General features: G+C 35.5%; 1 protein-coding gene and 1 long non-coding RNA gene across 4 annotated transcripts; both read right to left on the reverse strand.

Annotated features, from left to right (window-relative positions):
* Positions 1-7,555: 7,555 nt before the first annotated feature.
* Positions 7,556-8,536, reverse strand: LOC149529212 (uncharacterized). Its single transcript, XR_016359180.1, has 4 exons — positions 8,301-8,536; positions 8,117-8,203; positions 7,926-8,003; positions 7,556-7,786 (listed from the first exon to the last, which is right to left on the reverse strand). It is a non-coding gene; the product is annotated as an uncharacterized LOC149529212 (long non-coding RNA).
* A 7,058-nt stretch (positions 8,537-15,594) lies between these two features.
* Positions 15,595-21,053, reverse strand: LOC149529213 (putative calcium-binding protein At1g02270). 3 transcript variants are annotated; one of them, XM_089811610.1, is made up of 11 exons: positions 19,875-21,053; positions 19,415-19,461; positions 19,171-19,269; positions 18,877-18,979; positions 17,603-17,823; positions 17,338-17,414; positions 17,140-17,254; positions 16,882-17,007; positions 16,512-16,625; positions 16,276-16,368; positions 15,595-16,155 (listed from the first exon to the last, which is right to left on the reverse strand). In XM_089811610.1, exons 3-11 carry the CDS (start codon positions 19,207-19,209, stop codon positions 15,904-15,906), a joined length of 1,140 nt encoding a protein of 379 aa, XP_089667736.1. In that variant the 5' UTR covers positions 19,210-19,269; positions 19,415-19,461; positions 19,875-21,053; the 3' UTR covers positions 15,595-15,903. The 3 variants fall into 3 exon arrangements, with proteins under 3 accessions (XP_089667736.1, XP_089667734.1, XP_089667735.1); XM_089811608.1 differs by lacking the exon at positions 19,415-19,461 and having other exon boundaries at positions 19,875-21,017; XM_089811609.1 differs by lacking the exon at positions 19,875-21,053 and having other exon boundaries at positions 19,415-19,786.
* Positions 21,054-22,550: the final 1,497 nt, after the last annotated feature.

Consider the following 22,550-nt stretch of genomic DNA (forward strand, 5'->3'; position numbering starts at 1 on the left):
AACTAACCAAATGGGTCCCTAGGGGTAGTAGGGCCTCGAGGCACATGTGTTATCACAAAATGTGTCAAAAGGGGTCATAGATTAACCTCTAACTTGTTTCGATGCATTTGAACCAACCAAAGGGAATATGTTGTCATGAAATGTGTTGAAAGGGGACCTATGACGCCTTTCAATGCATTTAAACCAACCAAATATAATAATATCCTATTAAATATAATAATAATCATATATATTAATATATTATATTTATAGGTCATAATAATAATAAAAATAATAATATATATTATTGTATTATATTTAATAATAATAGTAAAAATCATAATAATATAATAATCATATATAATAGTAATAGTCATATATAATATAATAATCATATAATATCCTAATAAATATAATATTAATAATCATATATATCAATATATTATATTTATATAGGTCATAATAATAATAATAACAATAAAAATATATATTACTATATTATATTTAATAATAATAGTAAAATATAATAATATAATATAATAATCATATATAACATCCTTTTAAATATTATAATAATATGAATAATAATATAAATAATAATAGTTAAAATCATAATAATATTAATAATATTAATAATTATTATCATAACAATAATAACATTTCTACAAATTTGTTCACATTGCCCACACTTTCCAAATTCTGATTTCCCTCCAAAATTTGGGCATCCATTTCAAGTACCCAATATGGGATCGGGTATCTGAAATACTGGTATATTTTTTTCAAAATATTCTTTGTCACTGCAGACCTAACAATCATGCTTTTTGGGGGCCATTTTCATGGATTTGGAGAAAAAATAATTTCTTGGGGCCCATACGATTGAGAAAGGTTCTATAATGTATGATTAGTTGTTCGATATTGTTTTCTAAATGGGAAGCAGTAGTCATCGAAAGAATAAACACAAAAGGAAGGTATCAAATGAAAGCATTGTAGCATATAGGGAAAGGGACAAGGTAAATCATCAAAGGAAGAGACAAGGTATGTTAAATGTGAGTCAAGTTGACGATGTATTGATCGAAGGTGAAATCATAAAGTCAAACAATGAATATGTACAATTGGGGAATGAAAATATACCAATTGATAATGATAATGTCAGGATTGAAAATTTAGAGAATGAAAATTTGTTGGTTCATAATAAAAATTGCATGATTGACTATGTGAAAAATGACAATGCACAGGAACGTTACAAATCTCCTAATTATAATCAACATGAAGGTTCTAGAACACCAAAATGGATACTTGAAATTGATGAAATGATTATTACCAATTTGGTAGGGAAAAAATCACAAAGAACCATTTGGTTATAGGCTTCAAGACTATAAAAGATGTTTTTTAACAATAAGGCAGTGGTGGAGCAATAAAAGATGTCAAATTTTTATACACTTATTAAAGATGCAAAAGATGAGACCTGTGCTTTCCAAATTGAAGATTCATATCAATAAAAAATTGGAAAGAAATATCATTATTGTGAAGAATCTTTTCAGTGCTCTCAAATAGCATTAGAAAAAAAATAGGGAGAAGGATAAGAGAGATGCTTGAAGGGTTATTACAACCTCTTTGGTAAGTCATCATTTGAGAAAGGGTAGATATATGAGACAAACTTGTATTGACTTGAACCTAAATCGTACTATTTTGAGAAGAGCACTTATTAGAGAAGAGAATTGATGATCTTCTTCAAAATGAAACATGGGTTTTTGGTGGGAGACTTCCACGCTTTGATAAAAAGCTATACAATGATGTGAAGGAAAAAATTACATAGTTTTGACACTCTAGCTCAAGAGTATCACCCAATGCTAAAGACATGTTAAAGTTGAGAATTGGCATTAGAGACCGCATGCCACATCCTAAACATTATTTGGAGGTAAGCCAAACTATGTTGTTCAAATAATTTAGAGAGAATCATCCAAAATTGCATATATCACAAAGGGCTTTTGAATCTTTGAAGTCATTTTATTGTGTGCCACATAAAATTCAAAATACATGTTGTTGCAAATATCATGTAAAGTTTTCTATGCACCATGAACTATTACGCTCCATCTGTTCTACTTTGCATAATCAAGAAATGTTGGAGAATTGTGGTGCTAGTGGACTTTCAAAATCATCAAGAGACTTGCTAGATCAATTTTTATGTTGTAGAGTTGATGGTTTTTTTTTTATAGAAATACTTGCTTAAATGAGAAGTCTTCAGAATGAGGTGGCTTATCCAAATTTGACACATGTTTCCATAAGGAATGCAAACAATATCTTAGGAAGATAATAGAAAAAATATGGTATATGAAATGGTGAAATACACATTGAAGAGTGGGGGTGAGGGCTCTAGATGTGAATTGGTTGCAAAAGAAATTAGTGTGGCTAGTTTTATTTCAGATTTCAAGACAAATCTTTTCTACAAGTATGCAAGACATAGTCGTAGGTCTCAGTGGTTGGATCAACAATTTAGAATGTGCAAGGAGACTTTTCTCATTGGCACTATTATATCAGTTGTTGACTTTGCTGAGAACTACACATTACAACTTCAAAATGAGACACAATCTTAGTATTACAACTCCATTTAGATTGTTATTTTTGTCCACATAACATATAGACATGCTCTTGATAGTGTGGAAGATAATCGGAAGATTATTACAGAGTACCATTTTTATATGAGTAATGATAGATCTCACTCTCACGAATTTGTGCAACATTTTTTCAAGAATTATTTTGATTTCTTACAAGAGCATGACATTGCTATGGATAGACATATCATTTGGTTAGATAATTGCACAGGTCAATTTAAGAATCCTCACATGTTTTATTGGTTGTGTAGGATGCATGTAGAGAGGGGGGTGCCTCATATTTGGATTTTTTTTGAGTCCGGCCATGGGAAAGAGAAACATGATGGAGTAGGGGCATGTGCAAAGAGAGCTCTAATTAAGGAGCAATTGAAGATTTCATGAGTAGAGGTTCTTGATGCTCGTAGCATTGTTGATTGGTGTAGTTTAGCATTATCATAGAGGGGGACTATTGATTCAGTAGTATGCAAGTTCTTTTGGTTGGTTGATGAAGGGTCCATAGGTGATAGATCAGATTGTGCTATAGTGAGAGGCTCATCAAAAATGCATTCATTCCAGAGCTTTGATTCTAGTACATGGACCATTTGGACATGATAGCTAGCTTGCTTTTGTCCTAGCTATTTTTAGTGTGATTGGGATCATTGTGAGTTGAGTGAGTGGATGGACACATGGTCCACATTATCTTACTCCATTGTCTATCATACCCTCTATGAAAAATAATAACATGGAAAGTTCACTTGAGCATAACCATCTATCAAATCTTCTTCAACCAGGACATGTCTTTACATTGGTTGCACCATAAGGGAATGATGAGAAATCAGATTATTGGTTAGCACGTTGTGTAAGAGGTAAACAAAATCTTACACAACCGATCATAGATGATGATGGATTCACATATCCTACTGGTTCAATGGTTGTTGCTAGAAGATGGTTGCAGACATACATGCTTAGAAGGAACGGAATTCCTACATTCAAAGACTATCAAAAGCACAAAACAATTCTCATATATTTGCATCTTGTTATAGCAACAAATGTGAAATTGATGAAGCATCAAGGAAGACCAACTGTAAAAGAACTTTTTACTACTACTAATGTTGATCAAGAAGCCCTATTGGAGACCCTAAAATAGAGAGAGGACCCTACTAGAACACTTGACTAGGTATATTTACTTCTTATGTTATTTTGTTCATAATGATTCAGTGAACCGATGATTATCTTGTCTAATACAATAAGTTGCTAATTTTTTTATGATATTGAAATGTAGGTACATCATGAAGAGTAGCCATGCATAAAGATAAAAAATTAAATAAGGAGCAAAATGAAGAAAAATTTATTCTATTTTTGACACTACAATTTTTGATAGTTGTGTTTTGATGTAATAATGATGAAACAATTGAGATATTGTAAATGTAAACTTTTTTATTTAATGTAAGAAATAAAGATGATTTTACTTAATGCAATTTATGTGGAGAGACCTAAAAAATGATGATTTTAATACATACTAACACCAAACTTGCATTGTGCCCAATGCCAAAAACTTGAGAGGTAAAAATAATAATGTTTTTACTTAATATTAACCCTAGTGGCATACTTTTTTTAGCTACAGAGAGTCTACAACATTCGCGGCCACCTCGTACCGAGGAGTCCCCAAGGTGCTCTAAGTACATTTTGAGGTTGATCTTTCGAGGGTCGTAACTTAGAGCTCGTGAGGGCTATTGATGAAATGTCAAATGCTACAGGACGGTTATGCCAAGGAATAAAATAATGTATATCATTTTTGAGAGATCATATTCTATTTCGATTTGGCACAACTATCTCACTCAATGCCAAAACTCGCAGTGTGCCTTAGTTCACAGGTGCATCATAGTGTAACTTTGAAACTGTTGATCTTGGAATCAAATTGTTAGCACCATTAACTCTGGATAGGTATATGAACCCTAGTGACATCCTTTTTCCTATTTTGGAGAGTCTCCATCATTTGCAAGCACCCCATACCGAGGAGTCCCCACAGTTCTCTAAGTGCATTTGGAGGTCAATCTTCTGAGGGTCGTAACTCGGAGCTCGTGAGGGCTATCAATGAAACATTGAATGCTATAGGATGGTCATATTAAGGACTAAAATAACCTATCTCATTTTCAAGAGATCACATTTCATTTGGATTAGGCATAGCGATCTCGCCTAATGCCAAAACTTAGTGTACCTCAGTTTACAGGTGCATCGTAGCATAACTTTGAAACTATTGATCTTGGCATTGAATCATCAATTCCATTAGCTCTAGATGGGTGGATGAACCCTAGTGACACCATTTTTTTGGCTGTGGATAGCCTCCATCGTTCGCGGCCACCCCATACCGAGGAGTCCCCAAGGTGCTCTAAGTGTTTTTCGAGGTCAATCTTTCGAGGGTCATAACTCAGAGCTCATGAGGGCTATCAATGAAACATTGAATTCTATAAGATGGTCATGCTGAAGACTAAAATAACCTATCTCATTTTTGAGAGATCACATTCCATTGAGATTTGGTACAATGATCTCGCTCGATGCTAAAACTCACACTGTGCCTCAGTTCATAGGTGCATCGTAGCATAACTTTGAAACCACTAATCCTGGCATTGAATTGTTAATTCCATTAGCTCCAGGTGGGAAAATGAACCCTAGTGGCACCCTTGTTCCAGCCACAGAGAGCCTCCATCATTTGTGGCCACCCTATACCAAGGAGTCCCCAAGGTGCTCTAAGTGTGTTTCGAGGTTGATCTTCTAAGGGTCATAACTCAGAGCTTGTGAGGGATATCGATGAAATTTCAAATGCTACAGGATGGTCATGCCAAGGAATAAAATAAGCTATCTCTTTTTTGAGAGATCACATTCTATTTGGATTCGACATGGTGATCTCGCTCGATGCCAAAACTCGCAATGTGCCTCAATTCATAGGTGCATCACAATGTAACTTTGAAATCGTTGATCTTGGAATTAAATCATCAGCACCATTAGCTTTGGATGGGTAGGTGAACCCTAGTGGCACCCTTTTTCCCACCATGGAGAGCCTCCATTGCTCATAGCCACCCCATATCGAGGAGTCCCCAAGGTGCTTTAAGTGTGTTTTAAGGTCTATCTTCTGAGGATCATAACTCGGAGCTCGTAAGGGCTATCAATGAAATGTCAAATGCTATAGGACGATCATGCAAAGGACTAAAATAATCTATCTCATTTTTGAGAGATCACATTTCGTTTGGATTTGGCACAGTGATCTTGATCGATGCCAAAACTCGCAGTATGCCCCAATTCACAGGTACATCACAGCATAACTTTAAAACCACTAATCTTGGCATCAAATCGTCAATGCTATTAGCTTCAGATGGGCAGATAAACCCTAGTGACACCCTTGTTCTAGCCATGGAGAGCCTCCATCATTTGCGGCCACCCCATACAAAGGAGTCCCTAAGGTGCTCTAAGTGCATTTCAAGGTCGATCTTCCAAAGGTTTTAACTTGGAGCATGTGAGGGCTATCGATGAAATGTCAAATGCTACAGGATGGTCATCTTGAGGAATAAAATAACCTATCTCATTTTCAAGAGATCACATTCTATTTGAATTCAACACAACGATCTCGCTCAATGCCAAAACTCGCAATATGCCTCAATTCATAGGTGCACCATAGCGTAACTCTGAAATTACTAATCTTGGAATTGAATCATCAGTGCCATTAGCTCCAGATGGGTGGGTGAACCCTAGTGACACCCTTTTTCTATTGTGGAGAGCCTCCACCATTCACAGCCACCTCATACCAAGGAGTCCCCAAGGTGCTCTAAGTGTGTTTCGAGGTTGATCTTCTGAGGGTCGTAACTTGGAGCTCGTGAGGGCTATCGATGAAACATTAAATGCTACAGGATGGTCATAATGAGAAATAAAGTAACCTATCTCATTTTTGAGAGATCACATTCCATTTGGATTCAACACAGCGATCTCACACGATGCCAAAACTTGCAGTGTGCCTTAGTTCATAGGTGCATCATAATGTAACTTTGAAACTGTTGATCTTGGAATTGAATTGTCAACACCATTAGCTCTAGATGGGTAGGTGAACCCTAATGATACCCTTGTTTTGGCCACAGAGAGCATTCATCGTTCGCGGCCACTCCATATTGAGTCTCCAAGGTACTCTAAGTGCATATTGAGGTTGATCTTCTGAGGGTCGTAACTTGGAGCTCATGAGGGCTATTGATGAAATGTCTAATTCTATCGGACAATCATGCCAAGGACTAAAATAACCTATCTCATTTTCAAGCAATCAAATTCCATTTGGATTCGGCATAGCTATCTCGCTCGATGCCAAAACTTGCAGTGTGCCTCAGTTCAAAGGTGCATCATAGTGTAACTTTGAAACCGTTGATCTTGGCATTGAATCATCAATGCCATTAGCTCCAGAAGGGTGGATGAACCCTAGTGACACCCTTGTTCCACCCATGGAAGCCTCCATCATTCGCGGCCACCCCATACTAAAGAGTCTCCAAGGTGCTCCAAGTGCATTTCAAGGTCGATCTTCCAAGGGTCATAACACAGAGCTCGTGAGGGCTATCAATGAAACATTGAATGCTACAGGATGGTCATGTCGAGTCCTATAATAACCTATCTCATTTCCAAGGTGCTCTAAGTGGATTTGGGCAGGTGAACCATAGTGACATCTTAAGGGATTGTAGAGATTATTTCAAATTAAACATATATGATAGCATTTCAAATTAAACATTGCATCAAAATTTGATAATAAAGGTTGTTAAAATGTTATTCACACACATGATCAAAATGAATGATATTCCATAAACATGAACAATACACATGATCCATGATAAATTGAACAATATTATACTAAATTAATATGTATATCATTGTGCACATAAATGACAAAAATATATATCAAAATACATGTATCCATAGACAAATTGCACACACACACACACATATCAAAGTTCATGTATCCATAGACAAATCAGGCAAATATATATACATATATACAAAGATCCATATACAAATTGTGGTTGATCATGATATTGGAATGTGTATAATATCAATGTTTCTATATACAATGTGGCATATGCCATCTCAAAATGTCTCATGATGCATCCTAAGACAACTATACTATCATATGTTGTTAGTGGATGATCAAAATGTAGCATCTTCACTACACTAGGTGGATCAGATGCCTCCTACATAAAGAAAATAGGAAAACCCAAAGTTAGACTACTAAATTTATATGATTCTATGTATCTAACATCGAATTACTCAAATGCATAATGATCATTTTTTTAATGAAGATTTATAGAATTAAACTTTCATCATAAATACCTCTCTCGTTGACCTCTTGCGCCAGTCAGGTGTCCTCTCATATGTCCTCGACAATGCTTGAACCTCGTTGATTGTGGCCTGTGTATGTTCAAGTATGTTTGTCAAATAAATTTACAAATTAAACTATAACATTATAATTCATAGCAAGCTAAATTTATAACATATAATCAAGAATTAAAACTACAACTTACCTATGTCGACTCCTCCTCTGGATATAATGGCTATGTCAGCAAAGATACAAAACTTTGGTGTCCAACGTCCTGTACACTAGGTGTTTTCTACGAGATACAAAATACTAGTTAATATCACAGAAATCAATTTTGAATTTATTTATGAAAATAAGAAAAATAAAAACTAAATGATACTTATACATACAATGGGGCTCTCACTACGAATGGAAATGCTAGAGCGTCTGTGATATGGAATTGGTCTAGACTCATCATCAATAGCCACGCCCTATACAATAAAAAATGTAATTAAATTTTATTACCACAAACATTTTACAAGAATGCTTCGATATTTAATCACTTTAAAAGCACCTAATCACTTTCCCTTGTCAATGGGTTGTGCCTCATCTCCCGCACTCTGCCTCCCCCCCCCCCAAGTGATACCTACAAGAGAAAAGAAAGATTAGAAACCATATATGCTCTAGTATCAAATAGAACAAACAATGAGAACACAACATAATATACTATAGATGTCTCAAGGCCAAATGAAATAGTCGAGAGCATGATATTATCAAGTTGTCTGAGCTCCTCCTCAGTCATCAACTAAACATGAATGAAGATCGCATACATGTATAAGTCAGTATGGGTTAAAAATTAAAATTACTATATTATAAAGATTAACTTTAAATCACATATGTCATAACAAAAAAATGTATACACGTACCAACACAGAAGGATTTCATGCCTTTGCATGCCCCTACTCTCTCACATTAGGGTGTGTAGCCTATGTACGTGCATCTAGTGTATCCTCCTCAAATACAAACTGATACTCAAACAGATCACCTATGGGACCCAAACAAATATTCTTACATGTTATGCAAGTATGAGGAACACAAACATGTGATGAGCTCGTCGATGATGAACTCACACCAACATCATCAACACAGGGAGGCAACACTGACCTAGCTTGGGATATCAATAGGCTACTCAATCTATGGATCGCTCTAATAGTCTAAGAGCTAGCCTCTGCAATGATATTAGAATGTTGCACTGGAGGAGGGGGGAGACATCAGTAGGGGGGACAAAAGTGCCAGCTTTCTTCCGTTGGGCAAAGGGTCTATCTTGAGGAGCTCCTCCTCCTACACCTATGTTGGCCTCATGCTCCAATAATTCACCTTGAGGTCCAACACAAATTCGGCATACAATTTTCTAATGAAATAAAATGGCATCTCTAAATTGCTATGTGGAGGGATGTCAAAAACCATCCACCAATGATCCCAAAAGTTTGCACGCATAGCCTCATTTGCACACCATTTAATTGATAGTTTGGGCTTTGTGTGTTCTACTTGTTTACCAGTTTTTTGGTCCACAAAAAGGCTAACTATATCATCTTTAATTATATTTAGGGTCGCAGCCTCATCATAGTCCAACCCATCATCAAACATGGCATGCATTTGGTCACACTAGCGAAGAGCATCATTTTGTTCATTGGTAAGTGTTTCAATATTATCCACTATGGTGTTTAATGTGGATAACATGGGAGCCAATGCAAGTATAGTGTTATATGTGGTCGCAAAACCCTCAGTTCGATGAGATTTTCAAATATCAAATCTTCAATTTGAGGAGGATTTTGAGGGAGTAGGGGATTATTTGGTGGATGGTTTTGAGGGGGTATTGGATTGTTTGGTGGAGGGTTACGAGGAACATTGTTTCCTGCCTCAATATCATCATTTGAGTCAACCATACCTGTTTATTTGCAAAACATAATTTCTATTAAAAACATCCTAAATTTCAACAATTTCTATTTTAAAAAACCTAATTTTTAACAAAGCCAATTTAAAATAACTAATTTATAATAATATTCATTCAAAACATTAAAAAAACAAAAACAAAAAAAACCTTATCTAATACTTGCTTCGAAATCCAATACTCGAATTCGCCTCCACACTCAAACCAAAACAAACACAAATGTGAAAAGGCTCTCGGTTTTTTTTTAATCTATGCTATAGGTACCAGGTGTCTAATTTCATATCTGATACCCAATTACCGATCGGATACCCGAAAAGGCTTGGTCTTAACTTTTTAGCCTTGGTACCAAGATGGGTGGAAAAAAGTCAAAGCGGATTTTGAAACACTTTCAGACATTTTCAAACTCCACTTTTTTTACATCCCCACCTTTTGGCACACCATGATCCTACATATACCCACCTATGGTAACTATTCATAAGTTATCAAGCAAAGATGAGACAACTATTGTTGAGCATAAGAAGTACAGATCCATGATTGGAGGATTGCAATATTTGACTCATACAAGATGAGATATAACTAATGCAGTTGGCATTGTTGCAAATTTTCAAGTTAATCCTAAAGAAACACATTATGCAGCAGTAAAGAGAATTTTTCAAACATTTGAAGGGTACACCTGATTTTGGGTTATGGTATGACAAACCAAATGAATTTAACTTATGTGCATATACTTATATGGATTGGGTAGGCAATATGGATGACATAAAAAAGGACAAGTGGTGGAGCATTTTTCTTAGGAGGAAGATTGGTTTCTTAGCTAAGCAAGAAATAAGATTGCATTTCATAGAACAAGACAGAAGCAAAGTTTGTAGCAGCAGGGACTAATTGCAATCTGATTATGTGGATGAAGCAAATGTTGAAGGATATTGGAGTTGAGTTTACAGAACCTGTTATCATACGTTGTGATAACACAAGTACAGCGAGTATATCTAAGAATCATGTGTTACTTTCTAAGAAAAAGCACATATCTATTAAGTACCATGTTTTGAGGGAGAAAGTTGTAGAAAAATAGATCAGGCTAGAGTATATCAGTACAAAAGATCAAATAGCAAACATATTTAGAAAGCTTTTGGTGAAGGATACATTTTAGTGTTTGAGAGGTATGCTTGGGGTTATGCCCCCACCTACTTCTGAGTAGATGATCCAAAGATTGCATCAATCTAGTGGTACAGAGCATTATTATTTGTCTAGACTAGATACTGCAAGCTTCCTCTATTGGAGAGTATATGTATTTGAGTTGAGTCTTAAAGGACTCTTGGTGGCTAGCATTTAACAATGTCTTTGGCCACTTGAGCTTGATAAAGATATTTTTGCAATAGAATTGGCATAATGACACCTTTCTCATTAATGTCAATGGGGGAGAGTTGTACATGAAAAACATTCAATGGAGAGCGTATTGATGTCAATGGGGGAAGTATATCAATGGGGAGAGTTATTCCTGAGATTCAGATTTGACTAATGACAAGGATTTGAAAAGAAAAACTGCAAACAATATAGTTATATGTTTAGTATTCTTGGAACTTATGTTTTTCATCCATGTTGCCATCAATGTCAAAGGGGAAGATTGTTACCATGAATGTTGATGATATTCCTATGGGGGATTGTCCTAGCATTGCAGGAGCATTTGGGAGATTGTTAGAATGACTAAACATTGCATTCATGGTAGCATTTGTCATTGATTTCAACATACTAGTTATTTTGTGAAAACTAAAAGAACAATAGACAAAGTTTGAGATCATGAGGTTCAAGGATTGAAGATGAAGTCAAACACGGTTGAGGATATGTTCTACACATTGTCCTAATGACGTGGCTATGAGTGCATGTAGAAAGTTGAAGACTAGTGATAGTTATTCAAGATTTACTGAAGAGAGTATACAGACAAAGTTCCTAGGAAGAGATTTATGATAATTGGATTATATCTCCTAATAGGGATAGAATATGATTAAGCACAGTTATAAAGAGGTTGAAGACATCACGATGATGATGTGATTGAGCGCAAGAAGTCTGAGGTTGTACGTGTGAAGACATGTGAAGAATGTGAGTCAACAATGTTATTTAATCATAAAAAGATGTAATCTAACATGTATTTTTTTAATCTTAATGAGGTCCTACTGTAATTGTAAATTGAGAAAGCCTCAAGACCGACTCAATAAATTAATTTGACTTGCTATAAAGGAAAGTTGTTTTCCTTGTATTTAAGAGTGGAATTGAAGTAAGTGAATTATAAGTGTGATTTACATGCGACTAAGCAATATAAGAGATTTGTGTGATGCAAGTTTGTAGATTTGGTAGTGAGATCTAAGAAGTGTTTGGTACAACAGAGGCACAATGAAAGAGCTAAGTGATTATATTTGGCAGAGAGTACTAGTGGAAAGCTGATCATTTGGTATTGTTCAGGCAGGAAAAATACTAAGGTCACTTAGACAGTGAATACAGTGGTCTTGCCCTTGAACCTATTTGGACAATGGGTCCTTCTACCTTCCACAACTGCTAACAGGATTGGAAATCTCCTCACAGAGATTCAAAGTCTCCTAATAGGGGCTGATATGTACTGAATGCATTTCATTGACTCCTAAAAGGTTCCATCCTCTCGCAATGAATTTATATATTAGTACATCATTTAGTGGGTACCATCCCCACCGAGGTTTACCCTCTAATCAAGGGTTTCCCTAGTTAACAAATTTGGGATTATTGTGTATGGTTATCTTCTTGTGGTTATTACATTTTTAATAACATGTTTTAGATTTAATAAGGTAAATAAAAATTGTTCTAATTGGATAATCGATTCCCCTCACCTCACTCCTTTAAGTTATCTTGTTGGACTTTACTTTCTAACAAAAAGAAGCCCAAGGTTCCTTGTGTCTTGTGAGAGAACAAAAAACCTCAGGCAACACAATGAAAGTTCTTGTGGTTTTTGAAAAGGCCAATAAAGAATCACAAAGGAATTTCTCCATCTTCCAATACGAAGCTTTAGAAGGGGCCTAACCAAAAACATAATACACAAGTAGTCACGATAATTTTAGAACAAACCTAGAATTTATTAAGCAACAAAAGTAGCTAATTGATCCAATATGAAAGCTTCTTCTCAATTCTAACAAGGACTACATTCGAAAGGTTAACCCAAAGGCCTAAAAACAATGGGAATACCCAAAAATTAAAAGATTTCCCAATGACCAATCCATTTCTAGCTATAGTCGAGGAACCAAGAAGGTGCAAGAATAATGGAATTGACGATAAAATTGAGTTTTACGTCATTGGATAGCTAAACCTAGAAGCCAAATAAAAGGTAAGACATAGGGCATCTTTGATATTTTTCTCCTCTTCAATAAGCATGAGAAAAGAGTCAACCACAAAATGGCCATTAGCCAACTAGCTAGATGACTTAGGTAGAGCAATTCCTTTAAACGTCTAGAAATGGTAGATTTATCCAACAAATAGTCAAGCCCTTCAACACAAGAACATACAAAGACAGAGAAAGGGAACACCCCTACCAAATGTAATGGTGAATCCCAAAGCCCTGAGACTATCATTCATAATTAGTAATGCAAGTAGAGTAATCACCAAAAAGTGAAGGTTAATATATTGTCATAGAGCACCAAGCATCAACATAATAAAGGGCCATTTAATGCAATTTTAGTCCTTGGCAAAGTTGATTTCTTCAAAGAGGATTTGTTGTTTAGAGCATTGAGCTCATTCCATACTCTCCAAAATGATAATGACATTATCTAGGATGAATGTGGCTTTAATAGAGCTAGAGCACTCAGGGCGAATAATTTGGGTAAGCATTTGGAAATCTTCAAACTTAAAGCCTTTGCAATAATCTTGTATGTAATATTTAATAGTTTAATTAGATATCATTTCCAAATGTCCTTAGGGTCTTTCGACTTAAGTATAAATTTGATGTTTCTTTTGTTGATCAATTTACCTAAGGAGTGGTCATGAAATGTTTCTTGAGATAGACCTCACAAAGGTCAAAGTTCATGCAAGAACAAAGAGCTTTGTAGAATTTGCATGGGAAGCCATCACATCCTAAAGCTTCGTCATCAACCATAAAGCAAATAACCTCTTTCAAATCGACAATGGAGAGTAATTGCTTGCAAAATGAATGTTGAACCTCAAAAAACCTACACATAACAAAGTGAAGGCACTCTTGAAGAGCTCTATCTTGCTTTGGAGAAACATAAGAATATTCAAAAACCTTTTCGTAATGGCGAACAAAAGTTTGAAGAATGCCAAGTAGCTTGGAGAGCACTATGTGGTTTGCCTTATTTTTTTAAAACCTAATCAAGAAAGACAATGTTGAAGGGCCAAGAAAATTTCCTTAAGAGGCTTAGTCACCTACCTTCAACCATTGCATTCTAGCCTTGATTTGAACCCCTCTAACCACATGGTTGTTAACAACATGCTTTTGTTAAACAAGGCTAGCCATGTGGACTTGCAAACTAGGAAAGAATGGGTTTGTACAGTGTCTATGTAGCATAATGAAGATCTAAGGTGGTAGCCTCATAGGATTGCCAACAAAAATGCCCAACTACTAAACATAGACTCTAAGGAAGCGAGAAAAGTATAAGATAGCATAGATTCACCAAACTTTCCACCTAGATTGTTGAGTGGGTCAACAACCTATTTGGGCTAGTGTGTCTAGTGACTTAGCATAGAAGTACTAAAAAGAAAAAAGGGGTTCTAGGTGGTCATTTTGAACCCACTTGCCAATCAATATTTTAATTAATGGGAATGTAGTCTGGCAAGGTGACCTCAAAAAGAGGAACGACCAAAAGATTTTGGTAGGAGGCAAAAGAGAAAAAAGATTGTCTTTGTCATGACACAATTAGGCCATTGAAGGACTATTATTTTGTGCCTAGAATTACTGTACATATGTCATACTTAAGGGTGGCAGAAGAATGTATTAGGGTCATAAATACCCAATTTATTACACGTGTATAACCACACCTCTCGCTTGCCAACTATCTAACAAAAAGACAAAGGCTCCTCTTTATCAAATGCCATCTCAACCAAATTAAAATCGCAGCACAAAACACAAGGGGTTGTGCCTGAATCCACAATCCACGACAAGAGAGAAGATCTCTCAATTGCACCATTGAGAGCATAAACAATTATCTCAAAGAATGATTATTGTTTAACCAAAGGATCCAGGCAAGTTGAGTATGACTGACCAGAGGTCAATCACACAAGAATGCCACTGTGGCACAAGAAAGGTAACAAGCCCTCCATGACCAACCTCATGATTGGAGACCAAAACCAAGTCAACTGGCCAAAATAACTCAAGATGTTGTAGAAAGCATGGAAGAAGCAATATTAGTTTCCTGAAGACATAACACTTGAAGACCAAGACAATAATGTTGAGTATCCTGCACAGAATGCCTCTTGGCATGCTCAGTGAGACCTCAAACACTCCATGAGAGATAATTCATGAGTGAAAATCTTGCATATCATCCTAGTCATCTAAGGACGAGTCTCAATTCTGCAATAAGCTTTGAAATCTGAGAGGATAATTAGAACCGATCCAATTAAAATGACATGTATGCATTTATCCTGTCCAACCTAAATAATAAAAATAATTATCTTAAAACACTTAATTAATAAAGTGCAATTAGGTAATCATGCCAATGAAAGAACAGAGTTATCCCTATAAGGGGAAAAAAACAAGATAGTAGAATTCCATTTTATCCCTCCAATTCTCCAAACACCTTACCTCTCAATATATAAAAAATTCACCCCATCATTCCAAAAATATTAGTTTCAACTTCTTGGACATCCAATTCCAATTTCCATTTTCCATTAGCTGCATAACAAATGCCAAGTTCCGTTGATAATCTTGTAAACTGTAGTACAAGACATTAAAGTAAGTCAAGCCACTTAGAATGACCCCACTAAAACCTTATATTCAGATCCATGACAACTGTAGTTATTATGATCAGGTCATTCATGTGCTGTGCTCTGTATACAACAGTTAGCATTGTTGTTAGCATATCAGTGGTAATGAATTAACATAGTGACTCTTGTGTTCTTGGTAACCTCACTGGAGCAAACTCAACAGTTAAGGGTGCATGATCAGATAGAACATAATCATCAGGCCAAATTCCTCTCTCCACCTCTGGTGGAAATAGAAATGCTTTCTTAACATCGAAACCAAATGCTGATTCTTGCAGATTTCTGTCAATTTCAACTAACAGTTCAGCAGCAGATTGTCTAATATATACAGGGGCCGCAGACTGCTCTGTAGGATTTAACACTCTCTGTAATATGAAAAAATCCCAAATTAAGAAACACGTGCTATCAACTTCTCAACTATATCATGTGAAAGAAGACATCTTTGCATTTCTAAATGAAAAAGAAAAGCAATGGCTTGTGCTTGCCTGAAATTCCTCATAATCAACAAGTCCATTCCTATCAGTATCAATTGCTGGCCACAAGTCCTCAATTTCTTTAGTACTGAGACCTCGGATAAGCTGGAGAATATTTTTGGAACAGATATTATAACAACACAAAAATTAGACATGCGAGAACTAAAATAAACAAGCAAAAAGACAAGTTCCAAAGATTAGACATCCAAAAATTGATACTAATTTTAAAAAGATTGAAGCAAACGTGCCTGGCGCAGAGCTTCAGAGAAGTCGGAGAAAGTTAAATAATCAACAGAACTGTTCTCAGACTTGGAGCGGCAAAATGCCTCTCTATCTTTCAAACCAGCCTCACACAACTTAGACTGCAATCAGAACAAATTACAATAGGCATTATGGAAGTGTATATGTGGCTTTCAAAGAATGCCTAATTCTCGTCCCATATAAAGGTTCAAAGGAAAACGTTCTTTCCAAGTGTACTATTAATATTGATACTAGTAAATATGATGCCTATTTCCACTTTATTAGATTTTGTTTAATAAATGGTTTGCATCTGCAGCAAGATAACCATTTAACAACCATAAATTGCACTCAATTTCAATGCTGGTAGCTAGCAACAACCTTTACAATTCCAAAAACAGCTTCATTCCAGCTGGTCTTCAAAGACTTGCGATAATTGCTAGGATTAAGAAGCCAAATGAAATCCACCCCACAGATATTGCCACGATGATTGCGATGGCTAACCCACTGCATAAACCCAGATGAGTCACTAAGTGGCAATGCAAAGTCACTACACAGGAAGTTTCTTCTCAAATTGTTGCAAAAGGAGGAATAACACTGAAAAATCTTTAGTGGCATACAGATATATAGCATACTGACCTTATGAGCATCTGAGTCGTTGTCTGTGTAATGATGAGCAGCATCATAGGATGAAACAAAGCCTTGAGAGCGTAGAAATTTGTACACATGTCCACGTTTGCTTCCATTCCAGTCTCTGAACAGTGCACAATATATAGAATGGCAAAATCTTCAACAATTCAAAGCTTCAGACACAAGGAAACAAGGTCTAGGTCTTACCCACATAGAATTATTGGGACATGATGGAGCCCTTTCTCTACCTTGTAGTATTCCAAGTGCTCCAGGATCTTATACACCTGTTAACATAAAAGTCTTCTGAAATTTGATTCTTGAATTATATGATAATGTAAAAGATATGAGAAGCTCCAAAATAAGAAACACTAATAGACAATGTAGATAAGGAAATCAGAACTGCTCTTGGGATGAAAATTTAACATCTACAAATGACTAGAAAAACAACCAGGGAGAGGAAAACAAAAAGGACCTGGCGGAGACGGACTAGGCAAATATCTGAGCTATGAGGAAACATTAAGTGTGTGTTGACAACAAGAGTTTCTTGATGAATATTTCCAATTTGGCTTCGACGAAATGGAATCACAGACTGTACATGCAATAGCTGGGCCACGCGATCTCCATAGTCATTCAAAAACAATTCCTCATACTCTACTACTCTGAAATTATCTTTTTTAACTGCAGTGAGAAGACCTGCCAAAGATCAAATATTTCAGTTTTATAATGCAAAAAACCTCTAAAGAGGAACATACCTTTATAGAGAGGAGATTGTGAAATCAACAACGGAGAGAAGAATTAGCAAACCACATCGATTAGTTATTAGTTTCAAAACATTATAGCTTACAAAATGGCATTCAACCTATCTGAATCATGCTGTACTGGGAATAGTCACATAAGTTTATTGTCATGTTCAAGATTTCAGGTGATAAAACAAATAATTAATAAAAAACAATGATGAAGTGAAGATAACAAGCTTATCTGCAGTGACAACCAAAATTCATAGCCAAGGTGACATGCAACTTCAGTTGAACAGGAGTAAAAACAGAACCAGTTACAAACTTGTACTTTTCAAATTCCAAGTCAACAGTCACTTAAGAGACAAGTACAGAGGTGGACTATTTTGGTGTCATCTTAACAAATTCAACTAGGTCAGAGATTCATTATACCGAATGCAGAAACTTCTTTGAAATTATTGGAGTAGCCTATATTTAAAACTTAGAAAGCAAAAAAACACATCATTGCTCAATGTCCTTTTCAGCAATCTTTCCTGTGATTTGTAGAGAATCTGTCCCACGGTTTGTAAACTATACCTAATTACTACAGTTACCAGTTTCTACAACCCCACAAATAAAGCTATAATTGTGTCTAGCTTCCAAACTATGAGTTCTCGGTTCATGGTCTGAAAAATCCAATACACTCGATGAGAAGTTGCGACTCCTACAATGCTTGTGCTCCTTCATAGTAACCACTATGAAGATGCCTGCCTATAGAGGCAGGTGCAGCAAATCATGTCCAAACAGGATCAACTAGCCCATCAACTATATAGCTCTTAAATATAAACAGGGAAAAGAAAATATAGAATAGACATGTTTTCAGCAACATTGCAACCTTTTTGTTTGTCTACCAACACACAAATGTCAGAATCAAAATGCTAATGACACAAATATCCAACACCAGAAAAACCTAAGATTTGAAACAAGAGAAATTTAGGCGTACCAAAGAAGCAAGAAATGAAACAAGAATTACCATCTCCGCGGTTTGGACGACCAAGTTCATAAATTTCATAACCTTTATCCCTCAAGGCGTTCTCATACATATCAACGAGCTCCTTATTTCCAACCCAGAACTCCTAATACTCAACAAACGAGGCAAAAACATTAACAAGTTGAACAAAATCAGCTTCAAACAAGATGTCCCGATCTTAGTCTGAAGCCAAACCCTAGAATTGCCCGGAGATTAAAAGCCCCTATATCATGTGGCCGCAAAATGCCCTAATTTTAGTGACTGGTAACAGCTAACTGCGCTATTGTGATCACCTACCTGCAAACAAATGAGAGATGATTCTCTTTTGAGAAGCATGTCAAGTATCTCTTGATTGCGTTTCCACCAATAATCCCTGAACTGGCTTTCCCGGCAGCTCTATTAAAGTCAATGACAATCAAAGCTTTAGTTCAATGACATCAAAAAATGGAAACTAAAATTACATATATGCATATTCGGTAGAAACCAAAGCAACGGCACTTTATTCCCCTCAAAAACGAAATATCATGCATCGGCAACATACAGAGATGCTATGCGACCAAGTGAACTGAGCATAAGAAAAGCATTCATCTGCCGCATACACAACGCCGAGAAATTTTAGGAATTAATAAATCCAATAAAAGCGGTCCGGAAAAATATATATTAATGGCAATTCCATGAGAAACCCCGCAAAAAAAATGCAAAGTAGTACCCATTTCCCAAATACGAAAACTTAAGCACATCCACAACAAGTACATTCCTAATTGTACATATATCCATACATCCTCAAATTAGGAAAGCTCAATCATGCCCATTTTACAAATATGAAAATAAAATCGATCTAGAAAATACATTAATACCCATTTTGACAAATGAGATAGCGCTCGAACCGATTCACAAAAAATACATGCATAACCATTTCTAAAACATTAAACAAAAATGACCCAGAACGAAGAAACATGTCCATGAACAAATACGGAAAATAATTCCAGATCAGATCTCACCTCACTATTGATGCGCTTGTATATTGGTGCAAGGATATTGAATGTGGTGCAGGAAATATTACCATTTTTCCTACTCATCCTCCTGAGCTGTATTTTACTACCCTCTGAAACAAAACTTTGATTCTCCTCATCAAACACTGCACCGCCCGTCTCCATGTCTACACAATAACTTTTCACACAATCCAGCGGAGTTTTATACACAAAAGCAGAGACAGATTTAGCGTAATCATCAAGATTCATTATATAATCGGACGACTCTTTTCAAATAATCAGAATTTATTGAGCACTGAAAATCTCGGGATGCCCTGTTTGCAATTTACATGTCTGGTGGGATGAAGTTGCAAATTCACCGCCCACAGATGGAAGATTCCAACCTAAAAGTATAAGTCCTTTCGAAGAATCAAAATTTTTTAAGCACTGAAATGTTCGGGATGCCCTTTTGTAAATTATATGTCTGCTGGTATGGAGAAGATAGCGAACTCACCGCCCACAGGTGGAACAATTCACCAAAGCTTTTTTATACAAAAAAAATTCCTTTCTATCTGTACAACTTTATATTGTCCCGATACCAAATTCTTAGTCACCCACAAACGCAGCGAAATCATTAAATAAGACATTAAAAATTGCAAAATAGAATCTGTCCACTAGTAATTTAATGAAAAAGTATTATCTTAATAAGTTGTGCATTGTGATTATTGGACGAAATGAATTTGTGAGCAAAGAGTGTGAGATTTTTGGGAGCTGAATAATAAAAGTAGCATTACTCCTTTGGATTTTTCTTTTCGGATCCCTGCAGAGATTTTGGTGAATGTTCTGCATAATGAATGGCTACAAAGTAAATAAAACATCTGTGACAGTGATGGAGGAAATGTCGGTTCTTTTGTAATTTTGCTATACTGAAAAAGCAAAAACAAACACAAAATAAAATAGAGTAGAGTGCACGCGGGAGGAGGAGTAGATCGTGCAGAGACCAACCCATTAACCAAACAAATTAGTTTTGGGTTGAGTCGTAGGAAGCCTTTTCATGGAGTAATAATTTGGTAAATGCATCTTCTGTTGCAGGTAATGTTATTTAAAAACTCATCAGGGCAGGAGTACTCGTTATTTTATGTTCGGAGGGTAAATTTTAAAAAATGCAGACTCCATTGGAAAGTTTATTGTTGAACATTTTTGTCATGTGAAATTATTTTATTTTTTTATAAATTATATAAATCATAAAAATTTGATATGAGATTTTTCTGTGTTTAGTATTTTTGTATGGAGAAGATACTTACATTCATTTTATATTTTATCTTTTTCATGGGGATATATTACATAGCGTGATTGAAAATATGATGCAATCTTTTTATTCAATCAAATCTGAAAATGTTGATCTATTGAAATGTAAAAAAATCCACTTGTCATAAGTGTTAGATATTTTAAATTTATTGTTTGACAAATAGAAAAATTATGACTTAAGTAAGTATATATATATATATATATATTAGAGTAATGAAAAATTGGAGCTAGAGACTAAAAGTGATTATTATGCTTTAAAATGTCAAAAGTCTTGCATAATGATCAATTCAATTCATAGTTCTTTAAGAAGGAAAAAAAAAAAAATTATATAGTTGAATAATGATTTTTTAATTAATTTTTTTGAAATTCAATAGACCCATGAAAAACAACCCATTAGTTACAAGCACATCAACAACAACTCTAAATCGTAGAGATTGGTGACATATTATCAACCCTTAAAAACATATAACTATCATAGTGTTTCTAAGGTAAGTAGAGTATTCATTGAAAGTAAAAATAAACAACTATTTATCTTCCTTGTAGAGAGTGTTGTGTCATTATGGCTATTAATGAAAAAGTACCATTTGAAAAATAATATAGAGTGTTATACCATGGAGGGCCAATATTCAAAGCAAAAATGAGGATACCAGATATCCTCTTGTAGTAAACTAACTTAAACAAACTTAAGAACATTAAAATATTATTTTGCTCCTTGGGGTTTGTCGACATCAATTAGGTCCAATCCTCAGCCATGAATGCAAACAACTCCATAGTAGCCTCCCTATTAGAGCCCTCCTTGTTTTTCATTTCCTACAATAGGATGAGAGTAGTAGCAAAGGAGTGCATCACCCTAAGGGTGTAAGTGATCAGTATAGTGTACCTCACAACCATATTCTCTAGCTTGGTGTTAAGCTTGGAAATCATCTCCTTATAGGTTGTACATCTACCGCTGACACTATAAAAATTGTGCATACTTCCCATAGCAACATCCTCCAAAACCTATTTACCTTTGTTTGGGATGGGGAAGGTCATAGTGTTTTTGTTTTCCATTTTTTAATGGGAGTCCTCAATGTCTTCATTAAGGCTATCGAAAACATGTGTGGAGCTATTAGTAGCACTTTCCTCATTTTCAAAAACATCATTGTCCTCATCAATAAACTTCTCCCTATAAGCCTTTTCCTTCATTCTCGACTTAAGTTTATTAGCAATCCTATGGGACCTATGGGGGTTGTAGGTTAATTCTTTAATGATAAGTAATGTTTTTGTTTATTTATTAATAATTGTCTTATTGACTCAAATTTGAATGGAATCTTTTTTTGACAAGGATTTTTGAGTTGGTATAGGGAAACAATTCCTTCAATTTTTTAATTCCAACGTCATTTTAAGTTTCAACAACCA

Source organism: Cupressus sempervirens, chromosome 11, assembly GCF_028749045.1.
Source record: "Cupressus sempervirens isolate cs-2001-9-10 chromosome 11, ASM2874904v1, whole genome shotgun sequence".
NCBI lineage: Eukaryota > Viridiplantae > Streptophyta > Pinopsida > Cupressales > Cupressaceae > Cupressus > Cupressus sempervirens.

What these genes read in the sequence shown, in the direction of transcription:
- LOC149529213 (XM_089811608.1), bottom strand. Translation starts at nt 20,114, where the DNA reads ATGAATCTTGATGATTACGCTAAATCTGTCTCTGCTTTTGTGTATAAA. An exon ending in GTCCCAATAATTCTATGTGG is followed by an intron (nt 17,255 to 17,337) that starts GTAAGACCTAGA and finishes TGCACTGTTCAG; the next exon opens with AGACTGGAATGGAAGCAAAC. An exon ending in TCTCTGAAGCTCTGCGCCAG is followed by an intron (nt 16,369 to 16,511) that starts GCACGTTTGCTT and finishes AATATTCTCCAG; the next exon opens with CTTATCCGAGGTCTCAGTAC.